The sequence below is a fragment of the Mytilus galloprovincialis genome, chromosome 6, assembly GCF_965363235.1.
Source record: "Mytilus galloprovincialis chromosome 6, xbMytGall1.hap1.1, whole genome shotgun sequence".
Classification (NCBI taxonomy): Eukaryota; Metazoa; Mollusca; class Bivalvia; order Mytilida; family Mytilidae; genus Mytilus; species Mytilus galloprovincialis.
The window spans coordinates 86,762,877-86,784,211 of record NC_134843.1 but is presented as its reverse complement, the minus strand read 5'-3'; the positions used below and the strand labels follow the sequence as shown (position 1 = coordinate 86,784,211).

The 21,335-nt window shown below is 30.5% G+C and overlaps 1 protein-coding gene across 5 annotated transcripts in view; it reads left to right on the top strand.

The window, feature by feature from the left end:
* Positions 1 to 17,837, top strand: part of LOC143080582 (protein MTSS 1-like) — a 56,916-nt gene extending 39,079 nt beyond the window's left edge. The window contains exons 10-16 of one of the 5 annotated variants that reach the window (XM_076256487.1): positions 2,435 to 2,473; positions 4,996 to 5,407; positions 6,330 to 6,460; positions 7,792 to 7,896; positions 9,546 to 9,726; positions 11,365 to 11,484; positions 12,470 to 17,837. In XM_076256487.1, coding sequence (XP_076112602.1) covers positions 2,435 to 2,473; positions 4,996 to 5,407; positions 6,330 to 6,460; positions 7,792 to 7,896; positions 9,546 to 9,726; positions 11,365 to 11,484; positions 12,470 to 13,254 — 1,773 coding nt within the window. In that variant the 3' untranslated portion in view covers positions 13,255 to 17,837. Of the gene's footprint in view, positions 1 to 2,353; positions 2,474 to 4,995; positions 5,408 to 6,329; positions 6,461 to 7,791; positions 7,897 to 9,545; positions 9,727 to 11,364; positions 11,485 to 12,469 lie in introns of all 5 variants that reach the window. The other 4 variants (XM_076256486.1, XM_076256491.1, XM_076256488.1 and 1 more) reach the window with 4 other exon arrangements.
* The last annotated feature ends 3,498 nt before the right edge of the window (positions 17,838 to 21,335 follow it).

The window sequence follows — 21,335 nt, the reverse complement described above, 5'->3', positions numbered from 1 at the left end:
CTCGTGTAAGATAATGTTCTTATGTATATTCTGTAAAAGGAAAAAACAATTACATCTTGTCATGTACCTTTTTGTGTAACATTAAATCAGTCACACATAAAATTTCTTAAGCTATTTATGGCTGAAGAATGATCCTGAATATCTCATCATAAAAACTGTGGGTTTTCTATAAAAACATCTGTTTTATAATGAGATCAATACAATCTGTGACAAGGATCTTTATTGTTAAGATGGAATTAAATAAGTTAATACTACATATTGTAGCAAGTTAGAAGATAAAATATTCGATCTTGTTAAAAATCTTGTAAAACAGCTCATGAAAGTTCACTGATAGTCCATCAGTGTTGTATTAATATTGATAATCAAAAGTTCAAGGTCATCATTCAAAATAGCAAAATAATCCTCTCTCTTGTAGATTCTTTTATTTAGATGTTGATTTTCACATTTGGAACTTTTTTGAGTCACCATTCTACGAAATGTTGAATTTGTAGAATTTTTTACTCTGCTTGTGTGATAAAAAATATGCTTGTATATAGTGTGTTTTAAAAGTAAAAGAATAAAATGCTTTATTAATAGTATTTGCACATAAAAACGCAATGCATTAGAGATATTTTTTAGATTTACATGAAATTTAAAAAAACAAAACCTGCTATTTGAAAGTTTGTCTTCGGTTTGGGTTAGTATGGAAACAATTAGATTTTTTCATTAAAAAAGTAATAAGATATTAATTTATGTTTCTGTAAATTTTTACCTAACACATGAAGTTCATTTTCAAGAAGAGCATACATCTTACATGTATTTATGAAATGAGTCAAGTAAGAATACTATCAGTATGCTGTATGTCAACTGAACATATGTGCTTTTTCATTGCTGATCACATGAAAATAACTGAAAGTTCAAAACTCTTGATAAGATTGAATAGTTGGTGGTGTCTTAACCTAGCTCTGACTCTACTATTTTTCCTATCAATATCATACTGTTCAGTATTACACAATATATGCATTAAGTTATCAATTATTAAACTTATATAATTTGAAAGAAAAGATCATCAAATCTTCAGACAGCTCAACTTTATCAAGGATCTTAGAATTAGATATTTACATATAAGAGATACATATTTCTAAAATCAATGCTGTTCTATGCTACATTAATTTCTGACTATTACTGTTAAAACAAGATTCATTATTATTCGTGGGATACAAATTTTCAAGGATTTTGATGGCATTAGTAATCCATCAATTAATATGATGAAAGGTAATAAATTTTATATAGGCTTGAATTCAGACTTTGGCCAAACTTTGAAATCAAATATCGTCAACGAAAATACAGTTCTTCCTCAATCCAGGAAAATTGATACCAACGAAAAAAATAATTCAACAGTATTATATAAAGATTATTACATTGGTTGCAATGAATTACATTGATTTCCCAGATAAAAACCGATAATTTCACATGTGAAATAAACGTGGTTATTTCACTCTCTGACGTCATACAACAATAGTCAAGACGTTGATAATGGCAGATCAAAACAAATTGTAAATACGTAGAAAAAAAGGTATAGTTCCTTACATGTTTTACATTAATTTCTTTAAATAAAAGCCATTTGACAATGTAATAAAAAGAATAACTAATTAAAGAATTCAAATATCGAAAAAAATATTCAACTCGTGACCGAACAACACTGATAATTAACTCATGCGCTACGCGCATTTGTGAATTAATGTGTTGTTCAGTCACTCATTACATATTTTTCTCTATTCGAATTCTTCCATTAGTTATTCAAAATTATTTTACTTTGAGCTGATATCTACTTTATGTAGCTATTTATTGTCATTAATAAATGTATTATGTTAACATATTTGGGAGAAGACTCCATTCCTTATTTTATACTATACTTATTTCATGCATGTTTTACATGAACTTTTTTATTTACATAATCTCTCTTCATCTTGTAACATAAACAAGCATGAATTTCAGTTATATTAAAAAGTATTTTCCTCATGTAGTGTTCAACACCTAAGCCTCAACCATTAGTGGAATGTTGCATCATAAATAATGAAGGATTCCTGCTTTGAGATTTCAGTTTGACTTCTGGTCAAGTTTTAAAAAAAGGAGGGGGAAACAAATTTAAATAGATTCATTGATTTTTTCACACAAATCATAAGTTAGGTGTGTAGTAGATATTTAGTAATTATGTAGATGTATTTATTTTTTATATTTTTAGAGAAAATTTCCTTCTATAATTTTTTTTTGAAAATATATTGTGAATTTTTAGAGGAAAATTCTTTTGATCTTTATTTTTCTCTTCAGTCTTAATTTTTGGCATGACTTTTGTCTTGTTTTTTCTTGGTAGCAATTTCCCATGGGTACAATACGCTTACAAAGTGTTTCATCACAGGACTCGGGATTCACTTCTCAAGATACATTGTTTCAGCGACCAGTCACCCCATCGTCACTTAATATTAGACATAAGGTAGGAACCAATGTAACCTCTCCCAAACTTCACAATATTGTCTTGTCTTGCATGCAGCCACATGTAGCTATAGTTGTATATGTAGATAATATGTCCTCCATTCATATAACTGTAGTCTTAGTTAGATGTATTTTTATGTATCCCTGCACTTGCTATTACAATTGTATTTTTCTATAATATTTTTTTTAAATAACTACTCTAGAAGGCAGAATTTCAAGAATACAACAATAAAATATATATAACATGACCCCATGGGTGACCATCTTATTTGGAAGTCGACACAACACAGTCACAGTTCTTTGGATATAAGTCAATGTAATAACCACACAACAAAATTAACCAAACAACATCTTGAGGGCATCAGTCTTCAACAATAGCCAGGTGTTGGTGCATTATCTCAACCTCTCAGTTACCTGGGTATAAAATTTGTAAAATATTCAAGCAAGCAATAACAAATCTGCCAGCATACTTTAATTTTCCAAAAGATAAAAAAAAAGATATGACTTAGACAAAATCTGATGATATTTCTAACTTTGGACAGGCCTATGCATATGTGGTTGGGTCAAAATAGTTGTTTGATATATTGAAAAGAGGGGCAATCTTTCATTGAGGGTTTTGCTAGGTAGAAAAATGAAAAGTAAAATGAACAAATAAACCTTTACAGACTAGCAGTTTCATCTTTTTTGTTATCATCAAAATGAACAATATACATTAAAACCCTAAAATTTGTTATTTGATTATGCACAATGATTATATGAATGAAAGATAATGGTATCCTTCAATGAGAAAGCAACAAAATGACAAAAACAATATATAAGACAATCTGGATATGATCAGTTATAAACCTATGTAAACAAAAGCCAACATATAGGTAAACAATTATTTATAAATTATAGACATATTGAATTTCAATAAATTCAAAAAATGGAAAAGAGAAAAACATCAAAAGCAAACTCTTTTTTGCCTAAGTTGGGAAATTAACCTTAACATTTTCAGTATTTGAATTATTTCCTAGTGAACAAAATATGACCATACATTTATACAGGCAGTATTCTATATATTTTTTTTGTATTGCAAGTCATTTATTTGTTACACATACTATCTATATAGGTCATGATGTTTTAAAGCCTTGTTTAATTGCTTTCAAACGGTTGGCTTAAGCTTTAACAAACCTGTGTAGAATGTCAGCATGAAATTGGAATGGAGTTTTCTCCCTTTGATTGGGGTTAACCCTATCTAAAACTTCAAAGCTTTTTACTTTGATTTAACATAACATTGACTTAAAGACATACTCTATGGGTTTCATCTTTAGGATGTTCTTCTATGGAACACAAACATATGATATGCTGAGCAATCACAAGTTTTAAAATATGTTATAAAGGTATCTTATACTATGATTTTCATCTTCCATTCTTATTGTTTGGTTACAAAAGTGAAATTATTTGCTTACATTTACTGACATTTTACCCCAAGATGGGGACATAAAATAATTTGACTCCTGATTGGATACTACATAGTTGACATGTTTTATAAGCAAGAATCTTGTATCTGATTGGTTAATTTTCTGTTTGTAAATACAATCTACCCCAGTTCACCGAAGATAAAATTTTGCCAAATATGAATTATAACAATCTGTAATTTTAGGAATATATAATTTTGCAAAATAAAAAAATCATTTTCACAAAATTTAGGATTTAAAAAAAATTTATAAAAATTAAAATTGAAAAGGTAATATTTGACAATGCGCAGCAATATTAATAAAACAAATGAGATGGAAATTCTTCACAAGAATTTGAATACTTTTGGTATAGAATTAAGAAAAGGAACGCTTCATAAGAAATATATCCTTTATTTTGGTGCAATCAGGCCTCACGGTCATAAAACTTTCGAGCAAGATTTTTGTACTCAGACTCGAGAATCAACCAATCAAAATACAGGATTTGGTGTTTCGAGCATGATTTTTGTGCTACAAGCACTGAGCAAAGTTTTATGACTTCAACCCCAGGAGTCATAGAATTTTACACTAATGAACAGTGAACCACAACACCACTGGTACCGTAAGACAAATGCATCACAAATAATTGTACTCCTGTAACCATCAGTAACAATGTAAATATATGAGATGCACAACTGTTTTTCTAGAAGCATAAGTCAACCTTACAGTATAACTTATATATGTCTTATCAAAATCTGATGTTTGTTGATATACATCTGACTTTTCTCTAGCAGTTAATCATTCTAAAATTATTATTACATTGTATAATGAAATTAAAAAATTTGGAATAATTATCTTATTAATACACTGAAAAATTACTTTGTTTGAAACTTCATTAAATACCCTATTTCTAACTTCATGAATCATTATTGAAATCTTTTTTTCAAATTTTGAAGAAATTCTGTTTTAGTTAATTTCCGGATGAAAAGGTAGTACAGTAATCCACTAAAGACTTAAAAGATTTGAAAAAATAAAATTTTTAAAATTTGCCACTTATAATAACTAACTGTAAATCTTGTCTCCTCAGGATGGTGACAGTGCTAGTATAGGTGGTCATTCTGATACTGCAGATTCTTCATCGTCAACACCATCTGATAATACACCATCAGCTAGTTCTACCTGGACAAACTGGCCGAATCAACCAATTACCACAAAGCCTGACACCAACATAAGACCACACACAATATCCTCGGCATATGAGAAAAATCACAACAGACCTGCTTTGTCTGCTCAGTTGTTTGAACCTCCACTACCGGAGAGCGCTGAAGACGAAGAAGTTCAGATGAGACATCCACATAAGAAGAAGACTCATAGTATTGCAGAATCACCATATACACGTCCCCCTTCAGCTTCAATTAACAAAATGCAACCTGTACTTCCTCCGCTGGCACCAAAACCAAAAGTTAAAGCAGTACCACCTCCAAAAATCCCATTATCAGGTATTTGCCATTCACTTACAGGTTACACAAGTTAACAAAATGTCCCATGCATTTATAACACCAGCAGCTTAATGTAATTTGTAACTATTGCCAATCCTTTCTTGTATGAACTTTAATTCTACCATTATAAGCTTTTCCTTTATCCTAAAATTGACTGAAATTAAGAAAATTGTAATTTCAGGAAAAATCCAAGCAATTTGATAACCTGTTCACAAGTATATATGTAAATGGTCCACAAAAAAAATCCATTTTTCAATATTTATACCCCCGCTTTAAAAAAGGGGGGGTATACTGTTTTACCTCTGTCTGTCCTTCCGTCAGTCCGTCCGTCCCATGAATATTTTTCGTCGCATTTTTCTCAGGAACTACAATACAAGGATTTCTGAAATTTGGTTTCATGGTTTATCTAAGTCAGCTATACCGTGTGATGCGTTTTCAGATTGATCACTTGACAACTTCCTGTTTACCGAACACTTGTATGATTTTACACATGATAGCCAAGTTGAAAATTTTCGTCACATTTTTCTCAGGAACTACAATACAAGGATTTCTGAAATTTGGTTTCAGGATTTATATAAGTCAGCTATACCGTGTGATGCTTTTTCAGATTCATCACTTGACAACTTCCTGTTTACCGAACACTTGCATATTTTACACTATTAATATTATCCACTTGCGGCGGGGGTATCATCAGTGAGCAGTAGCTCGCAGTTTCACTTGTTTTTACCACAAGATGAAAACCAAATACTATATACGGGTACACAAAGAAATTTCTACTCACAAGGATTAATGTAAAGGAATTTTCATGGCAGGGTATTTTAAATTATATATGCATTAAAAGTTTTGACATTATGAAAATTTAAAGCTATCATTGTTCCGTTATTATAAATCCAAATGAATAATCATGTTTTTTGTAACTCAGATGCTGAGCAGCCAGCTTACGTGAATCTGACGGATCTTGCCAACATGGAGAAGGATCGCCAAAGAGAACAGAGTACAGACAGTGACAGAACACCAACAGACAAAAGTCCCCCTGACACAGCTCCTATACAGGTATAAAACAATGACTAATCTTTTATGTACTAATTGTGCTTTTTGTTCTTCTTCATTTCAATGAATTTAAAAAAAAAAAAAAAGTGAAACCATAAATTGAAGGTAATCAAGATTTTGATAAATAAACTGATTTAGAAAATTTTTTTTTAAATGATTTAATTATTAAATGACTAATTCTTGTTGTCTACAATAGTGTCTTCATGGACTAATGTTTAATAATATCAAATTTTTAAGGTTCTTCATTCTGAGTTTTATTTAATAGTATTATGCATATTTGAATGTTAGAAATTCTCATTAAAAAGTCTTGATTTCAAACATACAGTATTTAATAATTAGTTAAAATCCTTAAATGATATTCAGACAATATATATATATTAATGTGTTACTATTATTCAGTATAATTCTTATATCATTTATTTATCTTAATTTGTACTATGCTTGTTTTTCGTTTTTATGAATAGTTATATACTATACTTTGAATATAGAGCTAGAAATTTTTATTCTGAAACTTTTGCCAGCATAACTGCAATTGAAATTAAGATTTATTTTCCTATGCATCAAAATTCAACCAGTGCTTTCAATGCATAGTTTGCTTTGCAAAACTTTGACCAAAGGGAGATAACTGTTTTAATCTATAATAATTTTATTGCTTACATATTTTGTATTGTTTTTTTAAACTTTTATTTTGCATCCTTTTTTGCATGACTTGTTGTAAATAACCTATTTATAAGCTTATTAAAAATCTCAGACCAGTTTCAAGAAATATTTATAAAAATTAAAAGAAATCCTTTGATATTTAACATTCAAAATGTTAAAGCAAGTAAGGCATTTAAACACAATAACACCTTACTTAGTTAGACACTGTTTGGAGTGACAGAGTCAGTCTTTATTGCAGTTTCAAACCTACTTCGAAATCTAAAGACCAACTGAAAAAAAAAAGATATGGATTGTAAAACCTTTCTGTAAATATCTTGCTGAAAACTTGAATGAATGATTTATACAAATGTTTAGATCATTTTTTAATACCTTCTAGTTACATTCCTTCCGAATAAGTCAATTTATCCAACCACACACATGTCTGCCTAAGATAGTTAAGTGATCTTTTATATAATTGTACTTTCATTTCTTTACCCTGATAATTTCACAATAGTTGACTAATAGTTCTGATTAAGTCCTAATGTTCAATTTAGCAGAGTTATGTGAAAAAAAACCTAATCATAACAATTTGTAAAGAAAAATAAACCATTTCATGCATTTAAAAGTCTGGTTTGAGATTTTCATTTGAGTATTTGTTGACTAATGTACTCTTGCTTTCTTTCTGTGTGCCACAGTCCGGGTATCCCATGGACTTGGAGGAAGCTATCAAAGATCTTGATACATGTACTGCCGCATTACATACAGAATTTGAAACTGTTGAATTGAGGAAAGGGATGAAGGCAAGGGAATCCAGTAGATTTAGTTATAAAAATGTCTTATTCACAGATGAATATGGTTATTTTTCTTTATCTTAGCAATGGAGGAAAATTCTTTTAAGGGCAAACACACAGCAGTGATTTATACATTACCTTAATATAAAATTTAATTAGGAAGCCATGATTTATAATCTATTTTTATTTCCAATAAGTTCAGTAGAGAAATTGAATTATTATAAATGATCAGTGGGGTTAATTCTTAAATGTAAGATTGAAACTACCTTACACAAAAATAATAAGTTCAAAGCTTTATGTTCTTACTGTATCAAATAATATAGTAGACAACCTTATTGACAGAATTGTGGATCTGTGCATTGCAAACTTTTACAGCATTTCTAACAAAACATTGAAACGTTAATTGACCTGTTCTTTCTGCAGGGATAATTACCTGAAATAATATGTGCTTTCCTTTAAGTTATTAATTTATTAACTATTCATTTTAAAGTCTGTTAAATCATATTATTGAAAGTGAGTAAACTCAACAGAGAATTAAGCAAGGGAAGAGCATATCACAGGTTCTGTTTATAAGTGTAAAAGCCAACTGACCTTTCCCACACAAATGAGGTTTAATGTTTGACTTGTTAGTAACTTTTCCATACATTTGATATACTACAGTACTGTTTGATCAGTTGGAATGCATTCTTGGTTATCAGAAGAAGGGTCATTATCATGTTAGATTCTTTCTTTTCTTTTCTTTTTATAAGTGCTCTGGTCTCATTCTTTGAAATGCCACTCATAACCATATTCATCTTTGAATAAGCTATGTCTTTGATTCTGTATTTTCATTATATTTATACATTTTACATACTTTAAACTAGCTTAGCAGTAGAATTCTCTCTGTTTGTAATTTGTTACTTGCATTTGAATGTTGTAGCTTTTTTCAATTTAGTTTATATATTATCATGCATAAATATTTATTCAAGAGATTTTGTTTTATCCATATTAGTAATAGTATGTAGCATATTTATTTAGTAGCTAGTTCACATGCATATGTTTCAGCATAACACGTCACAAAGCTTTCTATACATAAACAAAATATCCTATTAGTAACATTAAAAATTACATAGATTTTATTTAAACAATTGAATGAATGATTGATTGATGGTTGTTTAACATCCTTATTAAAAGGCAGATCAGATAACATTGCCATCAAAATGGAAAGAAAAGTAATATTAGTGAAACATTGACCGTGCAAGATCCTCCCTGGAAACACCCTACATAGTAAAAGTTTGAATAAGAAACTAATGGAGTTCACATTTTTGATTTATCCACTAAAACTTCAACAATATAACTGCATGATAGATATGCTACCAACAACAAAAGAAAATAAAAAAAAACTAAATCTAATACATTTTGTTTAACCTTGCAACTTAGAGTAACAAGAAGATTATCTAAGCAATGTAACTGCATGTTTATCAAAGGCATTATCATATACCACAAAAACTCTACATAACACGGAATAATATATAATCAGGCATCTGTAATAGGATTTAACCATTTAGTATATAACAGATAAATTCTAACATTTATGTCCACGCTTTTTAGTGAAAATAACATTAAGGAGATTTTGATTTGAGTACTGTGAGTTAATGTTCTCATATATTTGTTTGCAGAGAAAGCAGAATTCAATGGAGCTGGCTAAAGCTATCCAGGAACTAGAGGCTAGTACTGCAGCGTTAGCCTGTAATTATGAGACATCTAGTAACGCCAGTCAACACTCGCTACAATGCTCTAGTGGATACGGCACCATGAACAGTACTCCATCAAGTTCTGAAGATACTATTGCTACTGGGGGTTAGTATTTTTCATTCAAAAGAATCAACAATTTGATTTAAGGCTGTGTTAATAGAATTTTCCTTTTTATTTGTATTGCCAGTTTTGAAAGGAACTGAGAATCCCCAAACATCTTAAGTTAACTAAATGCTGTGTAAGAAAGAATAATGAAGATTTAAATGCAGTAATTGAGAGACCATAAGTTTATTCCTAACAAGTTGAAAAGATGTTATTGTTTTGCAAAATTGCTGTTTGATATCAAACAATTACTTATTAACCCGTCAGTTTTATGTTTGATCTTATGTGAGTGTTGTTTGATCAAATATGCTAATTAATGATTGTTAATAATATACTAAGAACTGCATAATTGCATTGACTTCCCTTTTTTGGCAGGTGCAAAACTTTTTGAAATAAGAAGTAAAAATTTTAAAAAAATTGATAGATAATTATTCCTGTTATGTTGTTTTGTCAAGATAACATTTGAAATATTTGCCACAGACCATAGATTAATCAACTATCAAATAAGACCTGTTAAGGTTGAACCATCTGTAAAGGCTGGTGTTAAGGTTGAACCATCTGTAAAGGCTGTTAAGGTTGAACCATCTGTAAAGGCTGTTAAGGTTGAACCATCTGTAAAGGCTGTTAAGGTTGAACCATCTGTAAAGGCTGGTGTTTTGTATTTTGATGAGCTGATACTTCAGTATGATTCATGCAAATTTTAATTGTTTTGCATTTATTTCATTGTCCTCTTCGTATTGAATATTTAATATTTATAGACGTACTATCCACTTCAAAGTTCACACTTAGCTACTGAATTTTGAAGAGAAAAATAGTTTTCATAGTAAATATTCTGTGAACATGAATGTTGTTAGTAAACTTATATCTTGTTTTACTTTCTTGCATCAGTGCATGTTGATCTTTTTGATTTTTAATCAAAACTCTAAAAATTTGTAACAATAGCCTATTAAATATCTTGTTTGAAAAGCCTTTCTTGAATGTATATCTATATCAGATCCTACAACTTCCTAATTTGATAAATTTTCATGCATTAATTTTCCATACATGATGTAAATACTGTGATTCATTTTGATTGATTGAAAAACTTTTTTGGTATATACACTGTCCTTTGATATTTCTTGTTTTTTAAAGGGTATTTATTTGGGAATTCCAAAATCAAAACATTCTGTAAAAACTACAGGTATGAATAAAAGGGTTTTTTTTTTTTTTTTTGGGGGGGGGGGGGAGGGGTTTGGGGGTTACACATCAATAAGATAAGAACCTAACTACAAAGACATCTCACACCATCAAGAGGTCATAATATGGTTGTCAACAATTGATAAGAGTCTATACGGTATGTCCATCTCAATATCTCTGGAATCTGTAAAAGGGAAAAAATTTAACAAAGCATATAGAAATTTTGCCATAGATGCTTATTTCTCTTGAGTGACAAAACAAAAAGGATTCACCATTTATATTTAATGTATCCATTTATGAGGTTCCTTACTTGGGTAACTGTGATTTAATTTATTTTCAAGAATCTATAATTAAAGTAATCTGACAGTTTTACATTGTGCATGTTGTGCATTAATTGCTCTTTTGCATTTGAACTTTGTGTGTTTGTTATAGAATGTTGCATGTGTGTGTTGTACTCTCTTGCAGACTTTACTCTCACTAGAAATAAGACAGATCAAGAAAAATATTATACAATTCCTAGAAATTCAGAAATAGGAAATGTTTATAAAGCTGTATTACAAGCCAAACGACCGGCATCTACAGCAGGTAGGTTTTGTCCATGTAGCAGTTGTCTTAATAAGGTCATGAAATCACCAAAAACACTAGAAGTTGATACCATTCAATTGTTAAAATACATAATGAATTACCTCCGCTTAGTTTTGTCATACAACAGGTAACCTAGCTTTCATAAATAATTATAGCACCGGAAGAAAAAGACATTTTAGGGATAAAAAAAAAACAACAAACAACAACAAAAATACGGTATGATAAGTCCACTCTTTTGTCCTCTAGAGATCAAATATGAAAAGTATAAATTATTAAATACAGCGTTTAGATGTACACAAAAAAGTGTCCAGATTATGAATTCTTGTTCATATATCACCTTAATTTACACAAATTTGAAACAATTGAAGAATTTCATGTTTATTGAAATTTTGGGGATCAGATTTTAGCTTGTATCATACATATTACTATTTCCAGTAATTGATTCATTTTAAGAAATTTAAAAGTATTAATTATTTTTTTGCACGATTGCAATTTATACACCTTTTATCCTTTTGTGTGTATTGGAATTTTGAAAATGCATGTATTGAATTTATATGAGAGGAGACTAGCTGAGCATACTTCTTATCACTATCTTAAATGTTTAATCAACATCTTTGAATGCAATGATATTCTTACCTTTTCTGAAATCCTCTGTTACATATATGTAATGCATGAAAGAACAATGTTTTGTTTGATTAATAAAATAAATTAAATAGTCATTAGATAACCCATCATGTCTGTTTTGATCTGTTCACACATCGCTGTCAATATAATGAAATTTTATGTGACTGTCATTCAAGTGGGAGGTTTAGCTAGCTATAAAACCAGGTTTCATCCACCATTTTCTATATAAGAGAATGCCTGTACCAAGTCAGGATAATCCATTAGTTTGATTTGTTTGAGCTTTTGATTTTGCCATTTGATTAGGGACTTTATATATAGAATTTTGGTATTTTTGTTATTTTACTTTTTTCCTATGTTTTAGGTATTCCAGTATCTGGTGTGGGTTTGGGGAGGAGAAGTTCAATGAATCAACAGCAGAGTAAACCACCACCTCCTGTAAGACGATCCTCATCAATCACTACAGCTAATCCAGCAATACTGCAGAAACTGCGTAAAACACCACCTCGTGAACAGCCACCAATAACTCAGTCTATGAGTAGACCTGGTTCACATCGTAGAAGTGGCAGTTCTGGAAGTCAATCAGAACCTGCCTATGCTGAACTACAAGAGATCCAGCAGAGCATCCAAGCACGTCAAAGTCGTCAGGAACATCAAGAAATAATTTATGCGTCTACAACTGCTGCTCAAAATCCATACAATCAACACAATTCACAATATGTGCCTAATTCACAACCGATATATGGACATGCCGTGCCTCCAGATGCTCGTTCCATGATGCCACCACCAAGTGGACCACCATATTCTCAGACTGGTATGCCACATTATGGCCAAAATCTCCCTGCTGGTCAGGCTGATATGGTTAAGAAACTGAATGCACGATTTGCTGCTATGAATGCTTCATTACAAGAGGAGGAATTACCCCCTCCACCTGCAGACATTATGCCTGATCCAGATTTGCCTCCACCCCCATCAGCAGAGGAACTTCAAGAAATTGGATGCACATTTAGTCAAGCCCCACCCCCTGTATATTCTAAACCCCAAACAAACAATAGCAGTGACAGTATTCGTGCTTCTCTAGTGTCTGAACTCAAATCAGGACCTCGATTAAAACGTGTCAATTCTAAAGATGAGGGTTCAGAATGCTAGTATCCTGAGAACCTTAGAAGTAGATTTGTGTTTTGTTGGGTTTTTTAATGTGTGACAGTAGCAGTTTTAAACTATGTATGAAAGGCAGTATTTTATTGATATATAACTGGCTTGCTTGTATAAACAGTTGCACCTTTTGATATTATTGAACGCTTGTTTTAATGATGATAAATCCAATTTTGACATTATGCTATCTTCCTTATAATTGCTATCAGTATTTCTCATACCTCAGGACAAGTATTTATTTAGATATCAACAGCACAAATCATTTCTGTCAAATTGTTTTATGTAATTGTTTTTTTTTATTCAGGCTACTTTTCAACATTTTATGACAGCATTTACATTTTTTTACCACTACATTTTTACAAAGTAATTTTTTTAGTTTTATCAAACGTCTGAAAGCAAATTAGATTTTCCTAACTTCTTTTTAACTTTTAAGTAGCAAAATGGAGTAGATGAATTTAGGGCCTTACTTTGCCTGCCTGTCATTTAACATAGCAGACTTGTACAAAATATCAACTTTAAAAGTGCTTATTATTATTATTATGTAGAAAGTATAAATGCTATGAAATTTCACTCAGTTTTAATTATTTTCAAATAGGCATATATATTTAAATATATATATAAACAATCATTGCTTAGCTATGAAATAAATATACATGATTGGGATAGTTTAAAGGCATGCAAGAACCATATACATATTTAAGAGGGATGTTATAGACAGACACAGTGTTAAATAATCTAGTTCTTGCATGCATATCAAATCATATTCAAACACTATAAATATTTAAAGTCACATCCATGACATCTATATTTCCACATTTTGCAACCAATATCATACTGGGTTAATACAGAAGTGACAGTTTATCTGGAATAAATAATTAAAATCAGAGGTAGGCAAAGTAATGTTCTCGTTATGTCTACTCCTTTTGTGCTTATGGTATAAGATATACTCATTTACTCTTCTTAAAATGTTTCTAAATTTGTAATTGGATCATCAAGCTGAAAATTTATTCTGAGTTTTCTTCAAGGATGAAATATTTATTGGAAAAGCAGTGTATTTTATTGAATAATAGTTCATTGTATTGAGTGATTGAGAACTGTATGTTATTTTCATTATTGTTTTATGTTTCTACTTTAGTGCAATGTGCCAAGACAATTCATTTTATTGAACCCTGTAATATAGTTCATTTCATTCTCATTTCTAATTTTAATTATTTTATTTTGTCATGAAGAAAATGATATTTAGTTATTTTGATTTACCCCATAAATGGTTTGAACTTATGTTTAAAAATATTCTTAAAATTGCAATTTTTTCAGACTTTGCGTATGAACCTATTTTATTTGTGATATGTTTTTAAACTATAGATATCAGTTTTGATTAATTTTAAAAGCTGTCTCATTGCTTTTACTCCATTTCCTTTTTTATCCAGCCTTGATCAAATATTTGACCATTTCATTGGATGCCATTCACCATAGAAGGGGTTGTATAAAAATTCCTCTATTCCCCAGTTACAAATTCTTTGTGGATAATATATATTCATATATACATCAGTATATCCCAGTTTACTTAACATATATTATTCTTGTGAAGAGATCAGTATGAAAATAAGTATTATAAAAAAGAGTAAAGAATATTTTACACAGAATAATAAAACATTTGTGTTCATGCACTTTGTGGGGTAATGTAATGTTCATTATTGCTTAATTACATGTTGTTTTTGTTGCTTCATAAGTTAACAGCTGCTAAAGGCTTAAGTATTCCTATGGAAAACTTACTACTTCATCCATGATACGATTGATTGCTATTGTAAATGTTAAGATAGCACTGTCTTGAGCAGAAAAACAAAAAATCGTGAAAAACTTAAAAGAGGTTTGGTGCTAATCTAGTAATTGGAATTATTGTTAAACAGGAAAATATTACATATGAATAGTGATAATTTAAGGATATTTATATTTCAAGAGATAAATATGATGTTATACAAATATAACCTTGCTTAGGAAGTGACTTATAATTCATTTCATGTCTTTAAAATTACCAGAAATTTGTTCAATTTATATTAATGGATCATGCATAAGCTATAGCATATTGATATGCTGTAGTACTTTATTGCTTAAGAACCTCCTAAAATTTGTCTTAATCTTAATTTCACGATCTGTCATGTATAAGATCTGTACATTGTAACACACAGAATGTTAATACTCATGAGGAATATGACTTCCACGATATATATCAGGACATTTATTATTATTCCAGATATTTTTCTATTCAGCTTATTATTATGCTTCTGTATTTTATCTAACATTGTACAGTAAAGCCAAGATATTTGGTATTGGTAACATATTCAGATAAAAAAGACTGCATTTCTTCTTATAATATAAAAGCATGCTCATAATGTTCCTCACCAGTAAAGAAGAATATTAAGCCAAACATTATATTAAAATAGTGAATTTATTCATATTGAAAAATGAAGGATTTCAATATTGAAAAAGTCTATACTTTGTACTTTAAAATTGGATGTCTCATTCAAATTGTAATATTTCTGAAACATGGTAACCGGTTGCTTATCATCAAAAAGAAAGAAAAAAAATGTAAAAATCTTTTACGTCTCAATTATTAGTGCTATCCCGATAGTCTGTTGGTCTCTAAGTTTGAGTTAAATTCCTTAAACTGTAGATATTTGTTTTTAAACAGTGATTTCTCCTTTATTTAATTTATTTACCAATGAATATGAAAGCTGATACAGGTATATTTATCAGTGAGAGTTCTTAAGACAAATTCTTCATCAGGGCTTTACTGTACACTGTATAGATTTCATTCCAAGCAAAGAAGTTCCACTCAAGATAAAGATTGTATTTGCAAGTTTTATTTGCAGAAATGTAATTTGCTGTTAAACCATTTATTTTTCATTTGTCATTGCTTATTATTTGATTGAAATTCAAAGTCAGATTAGCAAATTGGCCTACAAGACAGATGATGTGATGTAAGGGACGACATCAAAAGATGAATGTAAGATAAAAAAACTTAATTCAAATAGTTTGGGGCTGGGGGGTTGAACTAATGCAAGATTTGGTTATCCGACATTAATTTAAATCCATCACTGTTTAAATTGTTGTAATGAGGACATCATAAATGGCAAAGAAATTATGTGTTAGAACCACTCTAATTTAAATAATGAGGTTGAAATAAAGTCTGCCATTAAATTTCTTTGGTCTTTGACATAAGTTGCTGTAGATAATTGCCAAACATTTCCATCCAAAATTTTTTTCTTATCATTTTAAAAGTTAGCTTTTCTTACAATTGTTGGTTTAAGGGCATACGATACAGTTTTGATCCCGTATTTAAATTTTGATAAAAAAAATTCCATAAAGACTATTTTTTACCTGATTAAATCAAATATGTAATAAAAAATATACCTTCATGTGCTACTTTTTGAGTAAAATGAGGTTGAAATTTTTAATATTTGCTCTAAATTCGGATTTGTGGCCGTATTTTCTCTTTCGAAAGAAAGACATAACTTTTTTGTTTTAAAAGATAAACACAAATTGTTTTTTGTTAAATAATTTGTAATTTCTGTATTTTATAAGTATCCCATTAATTTATACATTTTATATTCAGAAATATCTCGTTCATGAAGGTAGAAAAAAAAAAACATGTTTTGCTGTATATTTATCAAATTAAAAAAAATTGCACTATTTACGTTTTCATGAAAATTTGCATACATAATCTTCTTGCGTAATCGAAGCAAATGGTATTTAAAAAAGAGGAGTCCATGAACTCGTTTTCAAGTTAAATAAGTTTGAATGAAATAAATCAGTTGAGAACTGAATCTTTTCCTGATAAGTCATAGTTTGAGGTCGTGAAAATAACAATTTAAGTTAGCAACGTCATTACCTCCCCTGTAACTGTATCGTATGCCCTTAAATACTAAGTATGATACTGAATTTTTTTTGTGAGTTATTGTTTTTTCGTTAGTCTCGTATTAATTCAATTACCATAAAAATATTCATATTTAACAAAACACAAAGTAAGGGTTGTGAGAATTATATCTTAGGAGAAATTGAGAAAACTGGTATTTTTTCTTCAGTTTATGAAATTTATTAAATCCAGTTTGAGTTTCCAGTTGTGCATGATTCAGTCACACAGTCATATTAAAAATCACAAGTTATAATTTTCCTTTAAAAAGACAAAGTTCGTCGATTTTTGAAATTATTTTTTTGTAAATGCACAATTTAACTAGAATCAAAATTTTAAATTTGGCTTTGTTAAAAATGCCAGAAAGATTGTCATATACCACATTGAGTTAACAGTTTCATTATTTGATATTACTCTAGGTTTATACACTTACATACACATCATGCCATCTTTCTTAAAAGATAAAGTTAAGCAGTTTTTATTTGTCATGTTTATTTCCATTGCAAGTAAAAGTAATCATTTGTTTTTTACACATGGCTCGTAAATACAAATACGACTTTGGAATCCATTAGCAGTGTGTTAGTTCATGTATTTATTTGTCGTCACACAGTAATATATGTAACAATATCTTCACAAACTGCTGTGTGAATAAAAATAGATATGGCAATGACTTACTATATTTCTTGTCTGGTTTACAAATAGTAACAATGATTCTTTGAGGATTTTTATGCTGCCTTTAAATTCAAGCCATAATCAAGGTAGCACATAGTTGCCTATTGTCAATCTGTTCCTTCATATCACTGTCATACAAGTGAGAGGTTTAGCTGGCTATAAAACCAGGTTTAATCCACCATTTTCTACATAAGAAAATGTTTGTATCAAGTCAGGCATATAACAGTTATTCATTCGTTTAATGTGTTTGAGCTTTTGATTGTGCCATTTGATGAGGGACTTTCTGTTTTGAAATTGCCTTGAAGTTCAGTGTATCGTGATATCACTTTTTACACATTCTATAGAATTATGGTTATGGAGAGTGATTTCTAAAGAGAAAACTACCGTATCCTCTAAAGATTTGAAGAAAAAGTATTTAATACTGAACAATAACATGATGAAAGGGATATACATGTGACAAACGGATCTAACTTAAAACAGAAATATGAGCAGGTTTAAACTAGTAACATCAACAAGCAATTATCAGGACATATGCTACTAAAACATCCAGTGGACAATAGCCTTTAGCTAGCTTTAAATATAAACGTATTTTAAACATTAATTACATCAATACATAAAAAATAATCAACATAATTGGTGGTTTCACATAATAGTTACATACCTATCTATATCTAGCTTAATACATTTATAACAGATACCAGGATAAAACAATTTGTACTCAGACATGTGTTTCCTCTGCAATAGACTCATCATTGATGCTCAAATCAAAAAAATAAAATATAAAGTACAAAGTTGAAGAGTATTGGGGACCCAAAATTTTGAAAGGTTTTGCAAAATACAGATGATCTGAGACTCTTTCAAACTTAATTATGGTTTACCGATTTCATTTTTATCATAAGGATCATTCTTAGAAATCATAATTTAGAGCTGAAATTAAAGTTGCCTGTACCAAGTCAGGAATATGCAATTCTAGTCCATTTGTTTTTGATGTGTCTTGTCATTTGATTTTGCCATGTGATAATGGACTTTCCGATTGGATTTTCCTCTAAGTTCGGTATTTTCGTGATGTTACTTTTTTCAATATGGCCTATAAAGAAAGAGCGTGAAGGATCTACATATTGAATTGGAAACAATTACAAAAGTGAGGCGAACAATACCAAAGGGACACTCAAATTCACAAGTCGAAAATTAAACAACACCGCCATGGCCAAGTTAGATAAGAAAAAGTCAAACAGTACAAAAAACAAAATAGAACACTAAAGATGGAGTAACACGAACCCCACCAATAACTAGGGGTGACCTCAGGTGCTCCGGAAGGGTGAGCAGATCCTGCTTCACATGTTGAAACAAACCCGGTGATATTCTAATTTGGTAGATCACATTCAGAAAAAATGGGAACAAACCCGTCATCATCTATGAAACAGATTTTCCATAACGCTAACCCAATTCGTGATGCTTTATGTTCATGCCAGATGAACACCGTATTTTTTTGTTTTTTTATGTTATATCTAATGGTTACTTTGACCTACAAATATAGGAGTTGAAGAGAGACTCTTCTGTCAATTATCATTCAGTAGTCATAAAGGTAACAGCTTCATTTTGGAAGCAGATCCTTTTCAAGTTTACTCAAAGGCACCCCCTTAACACTTCAGGTGAGTTCGTCATCGGAAAAAAAAGAAATAAGAGACTCGTTAAATACCACCTATTAATTTTTATCGTCCCTGTTGTCTCTTGTGAAATTAAGAAGAAACATTGGGTCAATTTATGATGGACCAGGGAAATATCTTGCTCTATTTTAATGTCTTAAATGTTTATTTTAAATCTCCATGTATTTATTATGTTTAAAGCAATTCAGCGTTTGCCTCAAGTACTTTTACATCCCAATAAGATTTACTTAGGCTTTGGCAGAAACTTTGATAGATAAAAAGTAGTCTGTAACTTGTTATTATGTTCCCATTTTGTGTACCCACCAAGTGATGATCAAGTTCTTAGATGTTGAAGATGTCAAACTCCTGTATCTATGAACAGTGGTTTATTACTTGAATCAAGGTAGGAAAAAAGGAAAAAGCCATGACAATAAAAACGGTAAACTACATGAATAAAAGCAACAGTAGTATACCGCTGTTCAAAATTCGTAAAACGATGGACAAAAAACTAAATCGGGGTAGCAAACTAAAACTGAGGAAAACGCATTAAATATAAGAGAACAACGACACAACATTAAAATGTTACATACACATGAACCGCACCAAAAAACTGAGCGGGGGTTTGGATGCTTATATATGTTGACTTTTTGCAGGGTTCGTGTTGCTTATCTTGAGCTTATTGTGTATTGTGGAATTAGGTTTGTCGATTAGTCACTTGACCATTTGTCTTTTTGGTCATACCATTGTCTGTTTTTAATTTTTTTCTTTGGCTTGGCGATTTCCAAATTCCAAAGGTATTGTCTCTCGTTACCAGACACCCTTACTTATCTAGGGAAATTCGTTTTCTGCGACAGCGAAATATTTAACTAGAATTCTCTTTTTGAGTTTCAACATGAATTAAATATAAATAGTGGGAGATATTATGGACATAATTGTGCAAATCGTGATACAAGCATGAAATTCGGTATAAAGGTTGACTAAATGATACTTATAAAAAATCCGCTGCTGGCCAGAAAAAAAAAATCAATTTTTCAAGATAGCCACCACACATTTTGGAAATGACGTCATTACAAATTGCCATTAATTCGTTGAAAGGTGTGTTATATGTAAAATCCAATGTTAGATTTGATAAAAAGTAAATGACAGTTCTTAAATTTCGACTAAACAATACATTAATGAAACTAAAGGTGACTTCTGGTTTCAAAATGCAGGCAAAAAAGTAAAAAATTTCAATTTTTATACAATCAAGCAACTTCCCAAAGGATGTAAATCCTTGAAAGATGTGTTATAGGTATAATCCAATGTAAGTTATGATAAAACGTTAAAAACAGTTCCTAAGTACGTTGAAACAACACATAAATGAAGAAAAATAGTGATTTCCGGTTCTGAAATGGAGCAAATACGTAGAAAATATTTTTATAATTTCCATCAACTTAAAAAATGATAACAATCTTTGTTACGTTATAATGCCTAGGTTGGTTAGCAAGACAGGTTGCTGATCTTATAATTATCTGACAGATGCCTATACAACAACCCGTTCAAGGAAAGCCAGAACGGTAGCATTTACAGTTACCAACACAGCTGGATTTTTGCCTCCGCATTTCAAAAGTTCCTGACACGAGGATGCAACGGCGGTCACAGAAGTCCATTCCGGTTTCCAACTGTCATTGATTCTTTCTTTCATCCAACCCCAGTGTTCATGACTTGGTACATGCACCTGTCAAATACATGAATCCGACTGAGCCTAACAAGAACTCCTCCTTGATTTACTTCTCTTTTGATGTGCTCTGGAAAAGAACCTCTTGTAGGCGGAATTGCATCACAATGCCGCTGCTTCCTGGCAAACA